Below are 21,578 nucleotides of genomic sequence, written 5' to 3'. Positions count from 1 at the left end.
ATATGTAAGCTACCTGGAGCGCGTGTACATGTTTGACCAGTAATGTCTGTGAAATAAAGGGTTTTTTTCCCTCTTCCTGACAGCGGCCACACCACTCTGACCGTGACTGGGACCAACCTGGATGTAGTTCAGGAACCGCGGGTCAGAGTGAAATATGCTGGGCAAGAATCCGTCAATGTGAGTGAGAAAACTACCAATATAATGTATTTAGCGAGAGAGTAATGCATTTCACTTTCTGCTACTCTAAGGCTAAGTTTTTTAGCAGCAATTATCTCTGTAGCTGTGGCTGTGAAAATAAAGCCAAACACAGACAAAACAGATAGAAAGAGGGTGTAAAAAATGAGATTTTTAAAAAAGCTGATATGGCAGAATAGCTCAGTTTTAGGAGTTGATTTATGGTGCTGATTCTGCTCAGGCAGGTTGCTACAAAGTGATTGATAGTACCAAACAGTTGGGGCCCTGATGGCAAAAGTCCAGGCACCTTCAATCTCATGTTCTCCACTTTTGACTTGGGATTTGCCTGAGGTCTGAGCACTGACTGAATGAGGTTTGGAAATTTCTGGAAGGGAATTTTGGTTTGAACTTTAAGGAGATCAATACAATCTAAAAAAAAATCAATACTAAGCAGGTAATGACTATTGAGAAGGATGCCAGTATAGGAATGATGTGATTATTTGCAATTTTTTTTTTTTTTTTACTGTTGTGTTTGAGAGGTATGCCTTGAGCTCATTAAATGGTGTGTTAATGATGCCAGGCCTAAAATCGAGCCAATCAATTAAAACTGCATGTTCTACAGTGTCACTGGCAGCACTGATATCTAAAGGGATTAAAGCTGAGCTTTCACCCGAATCAGCTGCTAAAAAAGGGTCACTGGAGAATTTAATGAGGGCAGTCTCTTTATCGCACACATCTTGAAAACATAGCTGGAGTTGCTTAAAAATGTTTAGAACCACAAAAGCACTTAATTAACCTGAAACAGCTTGGAAACAACTCTGTGGAACCTGAGATATAACTGAAGCTAGCTAGAAACAGGCCTGGAGCCAGTGAAATCTAAAGGAACTGATTGATTTTGAGAAGGACTTTGAAGAACTACACAGCAAACAGAAGGTGTTTCTCATAATCAAGTGATTGGCTGAACATGAAACAGTTTCTGGGAGATATTTTTTTTTTTAAAAAAAGGATTCAAAGGCTCCATGAGACATCTGAAAGTTAAAAATACTAGAAATTCTGTCACATTTGAGATATCAGAATGAGGCATCAGTTCAGATCTACTTAGCAAAAGAAGTTGCAAGTTCTAAAATGTAGAAGGTACTCTTAAATTATTGCTTTGTTTTATGAATAGTATAATATTAATATAAGTAAGAAGTATTTCCATGAATTGAAATGAGCAAAATATCACAATACACGTCAGAACCATTGCTCACAAAAAAACATTTCTTATGTGGAATTTTATAATTGAAAATTTCTTCTGAACTGATTAATCACATTATGCCTGGATCTTTGCATGATAATATGTACAATTAGTCATATTTTCCTCAATCATTTTTTTTTTTACACACAATCTGATTCCTCTCCAGGTGTGCAAAGTTCTGAACACCACCACCATTAGTTGCTTCGCACCCTCTCTGAAGGCAGAGTACACCACAGACCAGGAGACAATAAAGCACGTGGATGAGTTTGGCTTCGTCTTCAACAATGTGCAAGCTCTGCTCACCTACAACAACACCAGCTTCATCTACTACCCTAACCCTTACCTGGAGCCCCTCAGCCTCACTGGTGTTCTGGAGCAGAAGCCTGGAGCTCCCATCATACTCAAAGTAAGTGGAGATCAATGAATAAACAAATGAACTTCGAACTCCGATCCAAACAGGAACATCCACAAGAATGTCTTACATTTGAAGTGTGCAGTACATACTATAGTGTCATTCTACTTCACTGCTGTAATCACCCAGTGCTACAATCAATAACCTGATTCTGATAAGGTTGTAGTGGCAAAGTTACAATAATTTTTGTGCGTCTATGCAAATATTTCAAATTAATTGAGCATAGTGTTAGTTCACACACAACCTCCATCCAACAAACATTAAAGATAGACTGTGGTGTGTTTGGGATAAATATGGATGCACTGTAAACACAACAACAGGCATCTAGCACCTATGCATTATAAATAACTCCCCATCCTCACTTACATTTCTCTTGTTATGCACTGGTTTGCTAAGCTGATCAGCAGATCAGAGTGATCTGTCTCGCCAATCCAACATAGTCAATAAGCTGACAAGTCACTAAGACGGGTCTGACAAACGCCAACAGACACTCACCAATGGCCTACTTACTCCATAAGTTAAGTAATGGCTTACTTAACTTATGTACAAGGACAAAAATAACTTTGCAGATAGAAATAAAATCTTCATTTGAAAAAAAAAAAAAAAGGTGGATATATTGGATTATGTTTTTTTCTGTCTGACGAGCTGTCTTTACGGCATGTGCCGTTAGAAGGTAACAGCATTACATGTTGGTTTGTGCCTTTTGTAACAAGTTTTGAAAAATCTGACTGGCTTGCAGCATACAATGCAGCACAAACACTGGCTGCTAGTCTTCTCCATTGTGGTTGATTATTGTAATTATACAGAATGCTTCAAAACGGCTTTCTAATAATTTATTGAGATTAAAATACGTTTTGATCAGCAAGAAATGACGCTGCAAAACAAAAACGACTGAGATTTCCAACCCGTTTAAACACCATTATTTTCCACTGCCCACTTATTTGACATTAAGCTGATGTCTCAGATCAGACCACTGCTTGTTAAAATCGATTTTGTGTTGTACATTGCTTTCTAACTGTTTTGCAGGGCCGTAACCTGGTGCCATCTGCATCTGGTGGAGCCAGGCTTAATTACACAGTGCTAATTGGTGACACTCCCTGTTCCCTCACTGTGTCGGACACTCAGCTGCTCTGCGAGCCTCCAAACCTCACCGGGCAGCACAAAGTCCTGGTCAGTCTTACAACTTACACACTGTGCTAATCTGACTGTTTTCTCTTTCTCTCTGTGCATCTGACTGCCTGTCTGGGTGAATGTGGGTCACTGACTGTAGGTCAGCGTTTGTCTGTACGTCACTGTGTTTGTGGGTCACCGACAGGCTTTCAGTTAGTCGCTGGCTTTCTGTCATTGTCTGTCACTCATGGTCTGGTAGGTTCCCAATTACAGCACATTGCCCTCTAGAATTATTGACAGGCACTCTTGCAAATAATGTGAAAAGAGCTGTAAAATGAAAACTAAGCTTTTGTGCCTGGAAGGCAGCTGTTCAGGGAAATAGCAATTCTCTGTTGTATTTGCTCTTTGAGTGCTTAAGCAGTAACGGTTTCAACAACTTGATTAGTTTTTTCTTTTTTTCTATCTAGGTCCAAGTAGGAGGACTTCACATCTCTCCAGGAGAGGTTCACATCCGTTCTGACAGCTTGCTCACCCTTCCTGCTATCTTCAGTATCACAGCTGGAGGAGGGCTGCTCCTCATCATCGTCATTATAGTTCTGCTGGCCTACAGACGGAAGTCACATGAGAACGACCTCACTCTGAAGCGCCTGCAGATGCAGATGGACAATCTGGAGTCCAGAGTGGCTCTAGAGTGCAAAGAGGGTGAGCTAATCTGCGAGATGAAAACATCATAATCCTCATTCATGAAATCCCACATGCCCAAAATAACATTTAATTTTGGAAGTGCATTGTAGCGCCATCTGTTGAGAACTGATGTCAGAGAGATGAGCTTCTTTACAAAATCAGTCTTTTGAATGAAGGTCTATTGGTTGGGGTATGACTGAAAGGATAGCAGGACTGTAGTTAAGTGTGAGTAAAGGCTTGACTCCACAGTGTCTTGTATAATATTTAACTCACACTTCTGTCATGCAGCCTTTGCAGAACTACAGACAGACATTAACGAGTTAACCAGTGATCTGGACAGAGCTGGCATCCCCTATCTGGACTACCGCACATACGCCATGAGGGTTCTCTTTCCCGGCATCGATGATCACCCTGTGCTCAGGGAGCTGGAGGTGAGGATCATGTGAAGCCGAGCTGCAGCACTTGAAAGCACTTTCAACCATTTTTCTGACATGTTGACCTTAAGGCTCCAGTACTCTCTAAACCAAATCGATTTTTTAAACTGTATTCCGAAAAAGCATCAAGAGCAAATTTGAGTGCATTCACTGGAGTTTGAGGTCCGTTTGTTTAATAGTCTACACAGCAGCTGAAGAATTTGGGAGCAGATTCATTGCTGCATCTATTAAGTTAGACGTCTGCTTAGAACTGATGTAAAGACAATGTTTTATTTATAGACTGTAAATAAAGATGTGTCATCATGTAAAGGCTCCAGCCATGCCCAACTGAGTAGTGCCTCATTAGACAATGGCACTGAACCTGAACAGTTCATGCAGGAGTTTTAGTGACGATACTAGATGCACAGAGAGCCAGGACAGAAATAAAACACCTGAGTCATTACTCCTCTGACTGAGAGAAACTCACTTGTCCCCTCAAGCTTCCTTGTCAAATGTTTATATGAATCTGCCATCACAGTCACTGCACCCTTCGTCACAATGAAAGGTAACTACATTTATGAGGAAGGATACATATGGGTTTGTATGAGTCCTGAATCATGCACTTGTCTTGAGTTAATTTCTTGTGTTTTTCTCTGATAAAGTATTATTACTAACTTTGTAATTATATTAACGATGGGCCATCAACTAGTCAACTAGTGAGGCATCAGCTCTCACCTGTTCATAACTCTGTCCCTTCATCCCTTCCTAGCAGACTTCACTCACATTCAAACTCTAACGATGGGCCATCAACTAGTCCTGCACATGGCCCAGACACAGTTTCTGGTCATTAACTGACCATTAACCAACTATAGGGATCTTAGTCATGCTCCTGCAAGAGCCACCCACAGAGGTCCTGAACACATACAACTCAGATTCCCAACCAGAATAGTAGCAGAACTGAAGAAGCCACTTGGGGGAGTGGCAAAACATCTTCAAAAAACAATCCTTGAGTCCAGTTGCCTCGATTTAAACTCTTGGAAATAACTATGACCTGGATGAATGAGGGCATCCACAGATATATATAAAGTATTATTGTTTTTATTATAGTCCTTGTCTCAAAGGTTTTAATGTTGAAGCACCCAGTTTGAAGAAAATCAACAATTTACTTTTCTTTTATATTTGTGCAAAAATTTCACATACTCAAGGTCAAAATTGGTGGCAATTATATTTCAGTTGGTTTAATCAAGCCATTATTATGGTACCAAGTATTTCAAAGAGCCTCTTTGATTACACTTACATAGCAACACCTTTTCATCAAAGTAAAGGTTCTTCAATTAGTGCAGAAAAATTAGGCCTAATCTAAACCTGTGACCTGCACAGGCCACAACTGGGCTATGCCTGTAGACCCACCAGTGGCTCTGATTTGCACTCGCACTTTGAGATGGTGTCTGACAGTTTTTGTGTTCATTTTGTTCTGTTTTCCAGTTTATGCTATGACTCATCCTTCAGCATGTACAGTCTAATGAGCGTGTGCATCTGTGTGTGTGTGTGTGTGTATGGGTGCATGATGCGTGTAGGTGCCAGGGAGCGGACAGGCAAATGTGGAGAAAGCCTTGAAGCAGTTTGCTCAGCTGGTGAATAATAAGGTTTTCCTGCTGACATTCATCCGTACACTGGAGATGCAGCGCTCCTTCTCCATGCGTGACCGTGGCTATGTCGCCTCGCTCATCATGACCGCTCTGCAGGGACGGCTAGAGTACGCCACGGACATCCTCAAGCACCTGCTCTCAGACCTGATAGAACGCAACCTGGAGAGCAAGAACCACCCCAAACTACTCCTCCGCAGGTAAACAAAAAACTGCACTGTCAGTCAAAGTTGTTTATACGGTTTAAAAAAAAAAAAAAAAATCTCATGCTGACTAGTATACGAGATGCAAGAAACCGGAGAAAGTAAGGATGAGGTAATCTTAGGTACTCCTGAAAAAGGAAGAAATCAATTCTCTTTAATTTTAATGAAACTCAGTTAAGCATATAATAGGTAAGAAGACAGGTCATGCAACATGAATTGTTGTGAATTTCAGGACACCTGTGCAGAGAGGATTTAAACTATAGACCTTTTCTGTCACAAACCTGACCAGTTCTGATCAGCACTGCTTATCTTTGGGCATAGATAATTCCTTTGTGCATTGTTCTTTCCAGCCCAGTTAGTGCACTTTTGTTGGTTGAGTAATTAGGCCAGTGAGGTAAAGCCCACCTCTGTTCAGCTTTGTTTTGTTCAGCGGTGTGAAACATCCGTTACGTGTCTGAGGATCAGGGCTGCCTGAGCAGACAGGTGAATGACGGGAGTGTTGAAAGTGATAGAGAGTGGGAGGGACTGGCTCAGGAAGAGAACCTAATGGGGAAGTGAGTGCACAGCGGCGGCAGGGTCGTTGTCAGCTTGACTTATCTTCTGTGTGCCACTCATGAAACATTCAGCTGTAGCTCACGTTTCTTTGCCCGTCACCTCTCCTCTCCTCCTTTCTCTCGCCTCTCTCCCTCTTTCCTCCACCTCTGGTTATCTGCCGATTGTTTTCCCAGTGCAGAGACCGGCTTACTGAATGTTTCATGAGGGCTTTTTTAAAAAAAAAAAAAAAAGAAAAGAAAAGAAAAGAAAAAAAAGAGGACTCTCTCAATCTGAAGCACACTCATTAAATATAAGGATGAGTTCACATGGGAGCCAGTACAACAAGAACTTGTTAGCCCAAACATGCTGGTCTAGCTGAGACACTAAAATTTAATGGGATGCCGTCAACAGTCAAGTCAGCTCAGGTTAAGGTTGAAGTGCAGGTAAAGACCGAAAAGAGTGACAGAGAGACAGCAGGTTTTGCAGTGGCAGAGAAAGAGAGAGAGAGAGAGAGAGAGAGAGAGGCTATAGGGCTGCAGGCTTTAGATCAGATTCAGATTAACAAAGGCTTATACAACATTCTGTATACACTAAAGTACATCATATAATCTTTCCCATCTGGACTCATGTAAAGAGCAGACAGTGCGAGGAAGAAACTGCGTAAAAGACTTGAAGAGGCCATCTAAGTTGTGTCTGTGAATTTTGTCATGACCCAGATATGCTGTGCACCAGCAGCACTTAACGTACAGTATACAGGAATGTGTGTCCCCTGAGACCACTCGGCTGAGTAAGGCTGTTATATCCTGTGAACTCTGCATGTCATGTTTTTCGGCTCCCTTCTACGTCTTAAATTATGAAGAGTAATCAGAGCACTCTAGCTCTCTGTGGGACGTCTCTTGCTAACAAATTAGTGTGCTTTCTTTATGTCTTGCAGAACAGAGTCGGTGGCTGAGAAGATGCTGACAAACTGGTTTGCCTTCTTGCTGCACAAATTTCTGAAGGTAAAAAGAAATCTACAGGTGTCAGTGTGATGTACTCTGCTATTGCTTAAGAACATTTGCATTGATTTTTGAATAGACTACTGTGCATGCTTTTGTTGAAGCTGTGATTTTAACAACTGAATATCGATGTGTGTTACGCACACTGTGGCGGGATAATAGTCACCTGCGAGGTCAAACATATCTACAGTTTTGTGAAAAGCTTTTTCATTCAATTTTCATTATGTTGGATGTGTTAAAGTCTCATCATCTCTGCTGATGAATACAAATTCCTTTCACTCCCTTCACTTCTTTCCTATGTCTTATTTTCTCTCACCTTTCAATATAACACCCTGGGCTGCCGTTCCAAAACAAAGGAGTGTGCTGGAGAGCCTCTCTTCATGCTGTTCTGTGCCATCAAACAGCAAATGGAGAAAGGACCCATAGACTCCATCACAGGAGAGGCGCGCTACTCCCTCAGTGAAGACAAACTCATCCGCCAGCAGATTGAATATAAGACCCTGGTGAGTCACAAAGACACTCATAAAGAGAAAACAAGTCCTCGATCTTGTCTGTAATAATTTTGCCCATCTCTACGCAAAGAGCCTTGACAGATGCACAGAAATGCAGCACTTGCTTGGGCCTCGGTTTGAATGCTTTAAATGTTTAAATACCTTTGACAGAATAAAGTCAGTGGACAATGAGCATAGTGTTAATTTCCAGCTCAATAGTTTAATCAAAGTAGAAATTGTTTTACTCTCTATATACATTTTTAATTACTGTCCCTTCACTTCACTAACAAACATCTGATCTCCATGTTTTCTTGCTGTCCTTGTTACTGTTTAAGTACCAATTTCTTGTGATCCTGCCTTCATACAAAAAATTAATAATATTCTAATATAAAATTAATGTTTTTACTTTGAAAAAAATAATGTTTGCAAACACACATGACGAATTATACATTATTATTTAACTTTAATTTAAGTTAAACATAAATTAAACTACCCAATAGTTTATGTATGTATATTTAGTATACTGACAAAAAATTGAAGTATTTTGATTAATGAATTGATTAAACCACTAAGAATGACCATTCTCTGTACCAACCAACCAAAGGATCCAAAGACACAACTAATAAGCAGCATGCTCCAATAAAGTCTACTGGACTACCCCTCACACTGACATGTAACAATGTGGCACTTAAAGACTCTGACCAAGTGTGTATTTTATATGTGATGTGTTCAGAGAGACTTGCCAGACCACACCCTGGCTCTACTAATCAGGAGTTCAGGGGATATATAGATACTGTATGATCCCTCAATAAATGACAATATAATGAATAAAATAGTACATATATTTAAACTGACCAGAGTAATCAAGATTGCAGTATGGGGTTTAGAACCTATGGAGTTCTAAGTACAGAGAAAAAAAAAGTGTATTTCTTTTTCATTTCTATTGAAATGAAACTGGCTGGGTTCCTCCACACAGCCCATCAGAATATGTTTCCCCTGAGGCTTTAGCTGAAAGCAGAGCCAGCCTGCGACAGGATGACACCACTCTGATCGCCATGTCGGAGACTCTGAGTGGCTGTGTCTCATTACTTGTTTAATGCCCCTGCTAGCGCTGCACAGCCACATCCTGGAGGTGTGAAATTACATTTCTGGCCAAGATGCTCTCCACCAGGACAGTTTGGTGAGGAGAAGGTAATGAAATGACTTACCTAGCAAGCAATGCCTCTCTCTCTCTCTCTCTCTCTCTCTCTGCCTCTTTCTCTTACCCACCCCACACCCCTCCATCCTCTCTACCCTGGATCTTCAGACGCTGAGCTGTGTGAACCCCGACAATGAGAACAGCCCAGAAATCCCTGTCAAGGTGCTCAACTGTGACACCATTACCCAGGTGAAGGAGAAGATCCTGGATGCAGTGTACAAGAACATGCCATACTCACAGCGGCCAAGAGCTGCAGACATGGATCTAGGTGAGGGTGCAATTATACTGTGAAACACTGATATGTTAACGCTGTCTTATATATTCTGAGACAAACAATCTCTACAGCACTTGACCTGCTGGAATAATGACAGACTCACAGCTGCGAGTGGGCATATCAGGGGAATTATAAGACAACGTCAACATAGAGCTCCACATCAGTGTCCAGATAACAGCTCTTTCCCTGTACCTGTTTACAGTCCTAATCACAGCAACACTCTCCAACACTGACATTAAACCTTTCTGACAGCGCACCTACACTCAGGCTTACACCCACAACATGTCATCCACTGCTGAATGACTCGGCACAAATCCAGCTGACATGCACCTTCAAAGGGAGTAAATAAGATACCTTGTAGGTAGTGGCTGATATTGCTTTGGGGCCTGTAGATTCACTCCTTAAGGGGCATTTACTGGGTTAGGATTTTGAGAGGATCAGTTTTTCATTGTTGGTTTGAGCAGATTAAATCCATGTGAAGACTCTGTGTCATTTGTACTTTGTTCATTGAATCACAATCACTTTAACTGTCAAGTAGAAATATACAAAATACTGTCTTGCTGTGACATTTTGGCTGCTACACTTAATGACTTGCAGTTTCAAAGAACAAACACAGTACAGAAAAATGACCTCAACTGCAGCACCAAAGGACAGTCAGACAAATGATAGGCATTAGATAATATGTTACTGTCAGACACTTGGGATACAAACACCTCCCAAAACGCCACATTCACTCTTGATTGCATTTTGTGACAGAGTGGCGGCAGGGCAGAACAGCTCGTGTGGTCCTGCAAGATGAGGACATCACAACCAAGATTGAGAGTGACTGGAAGAGACTCAACACGCTCATGCACTACCAGGTCAGTTAAACATTTCATGTTGAGGAATGTGTGTAAATAGATTAGAATGTGAGACATTCCCTGACTTTATCAGTTGTGTAAAACATACCGATTGATACATAGGAAAGAATTTCCTGCAAAAATCCACTTTGACAATCTCTAATGGCAGCTTGCCAGCCAATAAGCTGACTACGGTATCTAATGCAGTAAAAGATTGTCTTAATTCAATATTATCATCTAGTTTGGTTGGTACATTTACTAGGTTGCTGTTTGCAAAATACTCCTTAAAGGTAGGGTAGGAGATTTTGAAAACTCAGTGAGAGTCAGCCAGATTTCGAAAGTAAACACACACCCCTTTCTCTCGGAGCTCACCGCGAAGCCACGCCTCCCAATTACATGGACGCGCATTACATGAAGACGAGCTGTGGTCTGTGACTTCGGCCATCATGCACGTACCTCTCTTACACTGTTGCTTATATACTATACTATTATATACTATAACCAAAAGCCTATTCTCTGATTTCGCATCCATCCATCACATAAAAACTCAAATCAGTGTATAGTATGCTCACTTACGTACAAACAGACAGCTGCAGGTTCTTTTAAATATAAATGAAGTCTGCTGAATACCCCACAGGTTAATGCCTCGAATCTTTTATCAATACAAAGTCAGATATCCAATTTTCAAAGAAATGCAATTTCAAAACAGAGAGAAACAAATATTATCAAAAATACAAACTCTCTACAGCTCTCAAACACCAGAAATCAGAATTGACCAACTTTGTTATTTCAACTGGGGCTTATAAAATGATTGAAATCTCACACCTACAAAGCCTGAACATTCTTTTTTTTAAAAATATGATCACCTATTTACTTAAGGCATCACAGTAAATACTGGTTACCAAGGACGAAAGATTACTCATTCATATTCACATCACTCACCTCATTCCTGCCAACAGTTTTTCACCCTCATGGTCACAAGCACGTTTAGTCAACCAAAAATGTGCCTGTGTCTTTTACAACATCTCTTTTTTTCAGCTCATAAATACGACTACACAGGTCACCGACCCCAGATGAGTCATCCTGTTTCTTTGTCAGTCAAATGTTTGTTCTAACTATGAGCATTGGGCCAACTGTACCTCTTCACACAAGCCAACGTTTCAGTAATACCTTTGTACAAATACTCATAAAGGCAAAGAGAATTGTCATTTTCTGCACTAAAAGTGTGATTTGACAGAAGAGGGAAAACCCCCTCTTATTCTTAGAGGAGATAAACTATTTCGCTCTTTCATTTTTAATCTCTCTGCCAGGTGTGGAAATGTTTGCTTTGTTGCTAAGCTGGATTTAGTATTAGCTACATTGGTAGCTCGTGCAGCAACTGTGACGTGAATTTTGCTCATGCTGCGGATCAACAGGCCTCGTCTGCCAAATGCAGCCACAGTTTACAGCATTGCACTAGTCAGTTTAGTCAGAGCAGGTTTAAGGGTTTAATATACACTAAATGGATAAAATCTCAGCGGATTCCAGTTTTCTTTAAGTTGTACTTTATTTTTAAATTGAATCGTATAAGCTTCACCATGGAAATGCTCGCTCCTATTTTATAAGTTATATCATCTAGCTGATGAAAGATGATGTACTTGAACTAAATACCCACTTTCAAAGCCCACAGAAAGCATTCAGAACTATTTGCAAACAATATTTTAAATTGTTGCCATGCTTCCTTTTATCAGCAGCCTAATTTTATCACAAAGATTAAATTCATTCATACCTTTGTATTTCAGGTGTCAGAGCGCTGCGTGGTGGCCTTGGTGCCCAAACAGATGTCCTCTTTCAACATTCCTTCCTCAGCCAGCTTCCCACGCAGCATCAGCAGATACGGTCAGCACTGTTTAAGACATACAAACACTTAATATTCATCCAACTCACAGCACTGTTGCACCATCTGCTGCTGTCAGTCATCAATCTGTTGTGGAGCACATTAATTAAACAAAGACATTTAAATATCATAAAACAGGGTCAAATCAAGACATTGAGTGGCAAAACATGAGGACCCAGACAAAAAACATGCCTTTATCGAAAAATGTATGTGTATCATTACTATGACAACCATTGAAAAAGCCACTGATTACTCAGTCTAAACAAACAAACACACACACACAGCTTACATACAGCGAGTATAGTCAGGTTTTTATGTATACCTGACTAGTATTTGTCAGCTCATCTCTCTGTTTAACAATTTAGGCAAAATATATGCACAACCCTAATATTTTGAAATGTGTTTATCTTTATACCTAAACTTCATACACCTAGGTGTGGATGTACCTTTCCGCTCCACTCCCACCAGCCCCGACAGCCCACACTCCCGTGTGCCCATGCTGACCCCTGACCTGGAGAGTGGCGTCAAAGTTTGGCACTTAGTCAAAAACCACGACCACGGGGACCAGAAAGAAGGCGAGCGGGGTAGCAAGATGGTGTCTGAGATCTACCTGACAAGGCTACTAGCAACAAAGGTGCTACAGCAATACTGCAGCTGTCTTGTAATTCTAATCTTTGTTTTCTGTGGTTTCTGTAATTGCTGAATAGCATTACAAATGATCTTTATTTTGCTGTGCCACAGGGTACATTGCAGAAGTTTGTGGACGACCTGTTTGAGACTTTGTTCAGCACTGTGTGCCGAGGCACTGCCCTGCCTCTCGCGATTAAATACATGTTTGACTTCCTGGATGAGCAGGCCGACAGACATGGCATCCATGACATGGACGTTCGTCACACGTGGAAGAGCAACTGGTAAGAAACATTTCTCTGCTGTGCTGTACCTCATTTATATGCTAAGTAAAAAAATATTTTTGCAGACAAATCTGGCCTTGCTTAAAACATTTTTTTTTCTGTTTCTGTCTCTATTTCTCTTTCCTGATTTTTTTTTTTTTCCAGTCTTCCCCTGCGCTTCTGGGTAAATGTGATCAAGAATCCCCAGTTTGTGTTTGACATCCATAAAAGCAGCATCACAGATGCATGTCTGTCTGTGGTGGCACAAACTTTCATGGACTCGTGCTCAACATCAGAACACCGGCTGGGCAAAGATTCTCCCTCCACTAAACTACTCTACGCCAAGGACATACCGCATTACAAAAGCTGGGTAGAAAGGTGAGAATGACAGCATGCACAAAAGGAGAACATTTCAGTTTAGTGTAGCCTTAGTAAGGTTAAATGTACAGAAAGGATTCAAGGCTGCAGATAAACACACAAAAGCTTGGAGTTATGAATCCGAATCCCAATTCAATAGCAAATAGTAAAATAGTGACTTGTTACAAGGCCGTATGGAATAATGTGTGCAGCTGTGCTTTGAATGCACAGAAGAGTGACACATTTCTCTTGTTTTTTCACCTAACACCTCTGATTTACACGCTTCTATCAGTACATATTCTGACTTTCCACAACAACAGACTGAATCCAAGAGAGGCGAAAAGCTCTGGTATGCATGACTGTGCCCTTGACACTGACACTGTGTGTGTGTGTGTGTGTGTCTCCTCTCAGGTACTACGCTGACATCAACCGCCTGCCTGCCATCAGCGATCAGGATATGAATGCCTATCTGGCTGAACAGGCTCGCCTTCACTCCAGTGAGTTCAACGTGCTCAGTGCCCTCCATGAGATCTACGCTTACGTCAGCAAGTACAGCCAAGAGGTGAGAACAAGTCAACACGCTGCAACATGGAAAATGTGCAATACACAGCCTTTCTGCCATAATTTGCTTACTGAAGTTAGTTTGTTTTAAGTGTAAGAAAAACAATACTTTATATTAACCATGGATCAAACTGCAATGTTTCACCTGCAGTATTAAAACCATTAGTTATCATCCAACTCTACAATTCTCCACAGCTTGAAGTACTTTGACATCTTTTTCCTGATTAGTATCAATGAGAGAGCTGTTGTGGTTCAGCCTTACAGTTCTCTTAGTATAATTACCAGCCACAACAGACAGATAATATCAGTGGCCCCTTTCATGCAGCGATTACACTATAAAGCAGCTAAGAAGATTCCACTCATTATGCCACCTCTGCACATTTGCACTGAACTAAAAAAGCTGGTGTGCATCAGATCTGGGGGCTGCCTATATTTTTGGATGACTGTTTAGATCACAGTGAAATGTGTCCTGCCATAGCAGCTCTCCCTTTAACAGAGATGTGGTCATGTAAGGTTAAAGGTAAAGCCAGGACAAGGAATTTGTCTTTGTCCCTTTCAAACAGAAAGGCAAGGCAGACTAAGATGTATGTGAAATAAGTCAGGTGTAAAACAACACAGCTCTAGAGCTCATCATCGTAACTTCCTACAGCCAGTGGCTGTCTTCAAATTACTTCATTTAACAGTCAAAAAGACATTTAGATAATTAATTTACAGTGACATAAAACTAGGGAACGCAATACACCAGCCATCTGAGGCTGGAACCAGCAGATGTTTGGGATTTTTATCTCTGTAAGCCTTAATTCCAACTGTGTTATCTAACAGAATTTTGCACTGAATCCTAATTAATAAAAACTAGTGATAAATAATTTAACTGCTGTAAAATTTACAGTAAATTTCATCACACTAGATATATCAGTAGATGCTACTGATGTTGCAAATGTGTTATTTCATTGTATATTTATTATTGTTTTTGCATGTTTAGGTGATTCCAATTGTTTATCGCAGTGACATAACTTCTGTCCTTGGTTTTCACACTTTGTGCTCATGTGTGTTTTAGATCATTGAGGCACTGGAACAAGATGAACAAGCCCAGAAGCAGAAGTTGGCGTATAAAGTGGAGCAGATCACTTTGGCCATGTCTTCAGAGAGCTGAGACACACACACACACACACACACATTTCTAAATACATAGATACACTTAAATATAGTGTAACGGAGGAGTTTGAAACATGGAACACACATGACACTCACATATGGACTTTCATACATAAACAAACATACTGATGTATGTAGAGAGAGACTGCAGATTTAATGGACCTACTGTATAAACAAACTGACACATGCATAAATACACACGTCCAAATGTACATACACAAGCACACATCAAACAGCAGAACATCCCAAAGCAAGGCTTTTGTATCCAATGTCGTTGTTTTTTTTCGGAGGAAACTCCAACAGGCAAACATCCAACTTCTAAAACACTCCAATAGAAAGAGAGAGAGAGAGAGAAAGAAAGAGAGAGAAAGAAAGAGAGAGAGAGAGAGGATTTAGGCCATCACGGTCCCTGAATTTTCCGCCAATTCTTTTCCGCTGGGTAATGGTTTGTCTTTGTAGTTGGTGCTTATATGAAATGTGTGTGTGTGTGTGTGTGTGGCATGGCTGAAGCTCTGAAGAGAACAGCACTTAATAAAGAATGACTTGGAAATTCACTCACAGGAGCTCAACAAAGACAGGAGCTAATTTAACGGGACGGCACATGTGGTGAGACAAGACTCAAAGAACTTTTTTATTTGGGGAGGACACTTATTTGTACTACATATCGCGGAGCTTGGAATGACATCGCCATTTGTGTCGTTAAGCCTCTCCTGTTGGTATTTAAAGGCTTAAGAAAGAGAACTGGCATCAGTACTTATCAGATTGCAACTCGCAGCTTCTTTTTTCTTTGTTTGTTTGTTTTAAAATGTAAAAAGGGGTTTGAAAGCAGCACACACCAAATTTGTCATTGACAGTTTGAGGTTCTAGCTGTTTAATAATCCAACGCTGAGACATCATTACCTTTCAGTCTGAAATATATGGAGAGATATTTCCGGGCCCGATCCCCAGCTTTTTGTGCCAAATATATCTCATGTTTCATTCACGTTAAATGCTCCTGTAGAAGGTATTAATATTACATGCCATTGTACGAGAAAAAAGATCCCATTTGAGATGGGACATTTTTTTATAGTGATGATCTATAGACCACTAATTCAGCCATTCAAAGATAAGTGGAGACCAAATTGAACTGTAGCAGAAAGCATGATTAATGAAGCTATAAGCCTGACCATGGATCAGATTAGCCTAACCCTGGCCAACGGCAGCGCTCCCCCACCCTGCCCGTCTCATCAGTCATTGTTTACATTGAGCATAATACTTGAAATTCACGCAGTGTATGAAATATTAAGAACACCTGCAGCTCTTGCGACGCAATCTAGTCAGATTAAGCGAGATGAAGGCCTTGATGCCTTATTGATTGTTCACTTGAACATTATATGAAAATTTAAAGTAAAAGATGAAGTATGGGTTCAGCTCAGTGTAAAGCAGGTGTTCATCATATTTTGTATACAGAGTGGATATATGATTATGATATTAGTGTTAGGATCAGAAGATGGTCCTTGTAAAGTCTGTCTGTTGCTTCACAGCGCTTGACATTTCTTTCTGTGTTTTATTCTCACTTTTTAATTTTGCATTCCAGTGTACATTTTACCTGACTGCTTGATGTCTCCTTGCTGCTGTAGTTATAGTGCCATATCTAAACTTCAAAATTATCATGATGAAAAAGAATCTGGCTGAAGCTTCACAGTAAATTCAAGGTTTCAGTTTTGATTATTTCACCCATTGAAGAGATGAAAGATAAATGCCTTCTATGCCTGAGGCCGAACCATTGCTCCATCAGGGTCATTGTGGTCATCTATTGACGTTTTGCCAGAGCAAAGCTCTTTTTTACTGTTTTAGTATCAGTGGAGTTAATGTGCTCCCCGCAGAAGGCTTGATACATGTTACTCTAAAAGAACAAAATAAGATGAGACGAATAATAATAAATACATTTCTTGTTAAATGTTGAAATATGACAAAATTCATCTGTTTCATGTGTGGTTTCATGACATTAATTTATAAGTGTTTTGTGCAATAAACTGTCAGATGTTTAAATTGTAATGTTTTTTAAACATATACTGTATAAATACTGTACATAGAAAACACTCCTATTTTGCAAGCAAAAGATTCACTTTGTACTGTTGTTATACATTAAATGCGCAGCGATGAAAATGATTTCCGTGTGGTTTTCTAAACACCATTGGCACCAAAATAAAGCCTTGATATAAAGAATATTTCCTTCATTTGACTAAAAAAGGGAAACCTTTTTAATGTGTAGACAAAGCAACAAAGCTGAACTGCTTCAGCTATAAGAGGTGAGGTCATTTTTAAGCCAATATGAACTCTGACACGCATAACTGGATAATCTATTCTTATTAGGTTAGCGCACCATTAGCATGCTAATTTAATGGTTAAACTCTTATTGAGTTTTCACGGAAAGCCTCTAAATGTGAGGCAATGTCAAAGATAAAGTGAAATCCCAGGGGTCATAGATGACATTAGCCTCTAGGACATCCGTCTTCATTGTCCAAGTATGGACAATAAAGGGCTAAAGAATATTTGTCCTAGCTTTGTTACAAAATGAATAGCAACCTGGTCCCCTTCAGGCTACTCTTAAGCATCATAATCCTATAGTCTTATTGACTAGATGGATTAGTTACAAAGAAATGAATGCACATTTTTTTTTCTTTTCAAGTCAATTTAGGTTTTAGATTTCATGTTTTTAGCATCAGCACAGTCAAATTTTAAAGGTACGGTAGGAGATTTCATTCTGATGCATTTTTTCTTAAATTACTGTAACTTCTCTTTACAATTCGATAGCAAAAAATTAGTTCGGCAATTTCGCATTAAAACGAAGAATATGAATCATCTGTGGAAGCTATAAAACGCTAAAAACATCAGCCAATCCTCCGGGTGGACCCTGCGCGGAGTGTTGGCTGGTTGTCACTCTCTTCCTGCTCTGCGCGCACCAGAGAGGTACGTGCATGATTGACGAAGTCACAGACTTGATGGAGATGGAGAGCTCGTCTTCAGGTAATATGCGTCCATGTGATTGGGAGGCGTGGCTTCGGGGTGAGCTCAGAGAGAAAGGGGCGTGTGCTTACTTTCGAAATCTGGCTGACTCTCACTGAGTTTTCAAAATCTCCTACCCTACCTTTAGTAAAGATATTATTAGATATAATTTTGGGGCATTACAGTGATGTATTCTCTGTAAATTAAAATGTATGCTCCACATTTGGTAGATATTCAACCAAATAGTTGGATAAAAATTCGCACACATTGGATTGAGAAAAAATGCCTGTGATGCCTATTTCCTCAAGTCATCAAACTCATGCCCACAAACACAATCACTTGCCTGCATGTTTTTATTTTCTGGAAAAATAGAAAGCAAATCTTCAGACAATAATCGAATAAACAAGAGGGTCCATGTCCCTTGTGTGTTAGCAAAGCACAGGTCTTGTGAGACTCAGGTTAAAGGGCAGTGCATAATTTTTACTATGATCCAAGCTGTATGAAATTGCACATATAACCACACCCTTTCTAGGTGAGAGCTGCACATCTGATGGCAAAAAAAGCAACAAAAAATATTATGAACTGTATTTGAATTGCAGAAAAGAAAAAACACCTTGTGACAACCAGCAGTTTGTAATGAGGAATAGTTTGCCCTGCCATCATACTGTGACAGAATTTGGTATGACATGTGAGCAGCATATAGGAGCTCCTGCCAAAGGGAGCCACAATTCATTATTCATGTTTAACCCTCAAGGCTCTGGGCAAGCAATGCAGAGGGTGGATGGGGGATGGAGAGGAGGAGGAGTAAGAGGAGGATCATCCAGGCCTCCCAACCCATACCTGTCAGATCCAGGTAGGGTGTCATCACTGTATCGAATGGGACCTCTGTACACACTTGTCAGGCTCTAACCCCTCGCCTTGCCTCTCTTCACTCTTGTCAGAGTGCTCACACTCACCAGTCAACAATTCCCGCTCGCTCTCTACTCACACACATGCGCAATGGGGAGAATCATTAGGACTCAGACTTCTTCCACTGACAGCTGAGAAAGCCGCAGGATATCTTCTTGATAGACTGTGTGGTAGGATGGAACCAGACAGGTTTATGGAGCTACTACAGTCATCAGAAAGCTATTATTCTTCTATCAAACCCTTACAGATGTCATAATATTTCAATTTGCTTTGGACCATGATTGATGTAATTATATTATATGCATTAGGCAGGGTAAAATAACAGTGTGTGTTAGATCTGTGAAATAACTGGTTGTTTGCTGCTAGGTATAACAGATCCTCAGCTTCTCCTGCTGCTCAGAATATTAGATTCAGGGGAAAACAAATCTTATTCACAGACTGCACATCTTGAAGAATAATTCAAACCGTGTTTCTTTCTGTGGACTGAATGCTGAACGGAAGAATGGACTTTCTATCTACAGGAACAAATGTAAACAACCCAGCAGGTAACGTGTGTGTTAGTAGTCAAAGCTATAATTTAATGTCCTACGACACCAAGTGAGTGTGGCATTTGGTGGGCTAATATATTAATTTATGCAATCTAACAAAACATTCTAACAAAAAAACATGGAAACACAGTAACAGGAGTTACACAATATGCACAAAGAGTAAACAACTTTACTGAGCAAAGATTCCCCCATAATGAATTCCCACTTCTTTACAATCAAGGATCATGTTCCCTTGAGCACTCCTGGAACACAGCCTCCAGTCTCCTGCTGCTTCAATTAAACACATACTGGATTATCAGAAAGCACACAATCAAACATATGTTTGTCCTTTCCCAGGACAACAGACAACTTTCCAAATAAAATCCCTGATAACTGTACAGAATAAATCCCAAATGACCACATCCTTTATCAATAACAGCTACTTTCAGCATTTATTGGATGAGCAAATCCATGACAGCATTTTATTTCCCCCCAAGCAACACCATGGTGGCTTGTAGATTTCACAGCTGTATACATTCACAATTGAGGGATTCTTTGTTAAAGTGGAAAATAGTATTATACATGATAAACACAAATAAAGGCTTTGATGATGCAGCTAATGTCCAGTCTGTTAATCTCAACTGCACACCAGTCTACTGATGCCACCTTCTGGCCAAAGTTATTAGTACAACAATGTCTCATAAAACAGTAAAATGCATTTACTGGAGCAGCGCACAGACACAGTGACAATCAGAGTGGTGAGACACTGTGATGCAGGAAGAGGACAATGTCACAATGTCTCACACACACACACTGTGCTCTGCTCTGCTTTTTAGCAGAGCAGAGCACAGTGTGTGTGTGTGTGTGTGTGTGTGTGTGTGTGTGTGTGTGTGTGTGTAATAGAAAGAGGTTTAGATCAATATTTGAAAGGAAGTGTCTTCATTGATCTTTTTGTCAGATATTTTTTCTTCTTCCTGTTCTCTTTTAGGGGAAACCTTGCTGCTCAGCCCAGAGAAGTAACGGTCAACATTTACTGCAGTTTAAAACTGAATCCCCTCCCACTTCCTCCTCCTCCTCCTCCTCCCAAACTTTCCCTTGGTTTTCCCTCCATCTCTGCTCCAGTCATGAAATTGCTTCACGGCAGACTCCTTACTATGTAGCCAATCAGTTGGCTCACATTTTCAAAGCTCCATAAATTTTGCATTACAATTTGTATGTGTTAGTGCATATGTATTCTGTTTTCTTGTGTTTTGCCTGCATGTTTGTACAAATCAATGATGTACAATTTAATTAAATTAACATTTCCTAAAAATGTCCTCTAATTAATTTAACATAGTGTGATCGCTTTTTGTCTGTCTTAGTGATTACATATACAACATTACCCTTAATCCCAAGGTAAATTGTATATTATGAAAGGTTGGCAAAGAAAAGCTCTTACTACAAACTGTAGCCACATTAGGTGAGCTGCTGTTTTACAACTTCCTGTTCAGAGTACTTCCAGGGTTCTTATACAAATAATCCACTGTTGGTGTTCTCAGACAGACTAAAAAGCAAACGTTGCTGAGTATTTACATTTAAACACAGTCATAAAGTCAGTTTTTTCAGAGCATAAGTCTTCTGAGAATATAATCTTCAAATAAACTCCCTAGTTATTAAGGAGGAACTGTCACTTTAAAGTAGTTTTATGATTCACCAGCCAGGTCTCTGTGATCCTTAAGATGCTATAATATCAGCTTAAGCTTTTACTTCTTTGTCAAAAATGAGCAACCTCTTGTCTAAAACTCAAGATTAAAGCCATGGTGTTGATATATTTTCATTTATCTTCGTTTACCCTGAGAAACACCATTTTTGGTGCATATAAACTTATAAGTAAAGCCAGCATATTCTTGTTCACTGTTGCTGTTATGTTGCTATTGTGAATGTGAAAACAATAAAATACTATGTTAAAGCTACAGTGGGAAACATCTGTCTCCCTCCTCTGGCAGTGAGAGCAATTACACAAACAGTAACAACATGGCATACAATGTATGCAGATGAACACCACTGAACATGGTGTACCACTGGAACTCTCCATTGTATGATAAGAGCTTTACTAACCCACA

The 21,578-nt window shown here is 40.1% G+C and overlaps 1 protein-coding gene and 1 long non-coding RNA gene across 3 annotated transcripts in view; one reads left to right on the top strand and one right to left on the bottom strand.

Moving 5' to 3' along the window:
- Positions 1–16,311, top strand: part of LOC114435341 (plexin-A2-like) — a 59,297-nt gene extending 42,986 nt beyond the window's left edge. Inside the window, exons 16-31 of the mRNA XM_028404990.1 lie at positions 84–177; positions 1,578–1,817; positions 2,850–2,993; positions 3,401–3,635; positions 3,906–4,048; positions 5,608–5,876; positions 7,348–7,414; positions 7,768–7,914; positions 9,209–9,368; positions 10,131–10,234; positions 11,995–12,091; positions 12,524–12,723; positions 12,831–13,000; positions 13,145–13,357; positions 13,748–13,898; positions 14,955–16,311. Coding sequence (XP_028260791.1) covers positions 84–177; positions 1,578–1,817; positions 2,850–2,993; positions 3,401–3,635; positions 3,906–4,048; positions 5,608–5,876; positions 7,348–7,414; positions 7,768–7,914; positions 9,209–9,368; positions 10,131–10,234; positions 11,995–12,091; positions 12,524–12,723; positions 12,831–13,000; positions 13,145–13,357; positions 13,748–13,898; positions 14,955–15,050 — 2,530 coding nt within the window. The 3' untranslated portion in view covers positions 15,051–16,311. The remainder of the gene's footprint in view (positions 1–83; positions 178–1,577; positions 1,818–2,849; positions 2,994–3,400; positions 3,636–3,905; positions 4,049–5,607; positions 5,877–7,347; positions 7,415–7,767; positions 7,915–9,208; positions 9,369–10,130; positions 10,235–11,994; positions 12,092–12,523; positions 12,724–12,830; positions 13,001–13,144; positions 13,358–13,747; positions 13,899–14,954) is intronic.
- The window catches only part of LOC114435346 (uncharacterized), a 56,748-nt gene that overhangs the window by 14,193 nt on the left and 20,977 nt on the right, over positions 1–21,578 (bottom strand). For both annotated transcript variants that reach the window (XR_003670580.1, XR_003670581.1), the window contains exon 5: positions 11,982–12,098. This is a non-coding gene — a long non-coding RNA (uncharacterized LOC114435346). The remainder of the gene's footprint in view (positions 1–11,981; positions 12,099–21,578) is intronic.

This window comes from Parambassis ranga, chromosome 5 (genome assembly GCF_900634625.1).
Source record: "Parambassis ranga chromosome 5, fParRan2.1, whole genome shotgun sequence".
NCBI classification, from domain to species: Eukaryota; Metazoa; Chordata; class Actinopteri; family Ambassidae; genus Parambassis; species Parambassis ranga.
Note: the sequence above shows the minus strand (reverse complement) of the source record. Positions and strands in the feature narration are given on the sequence as shown.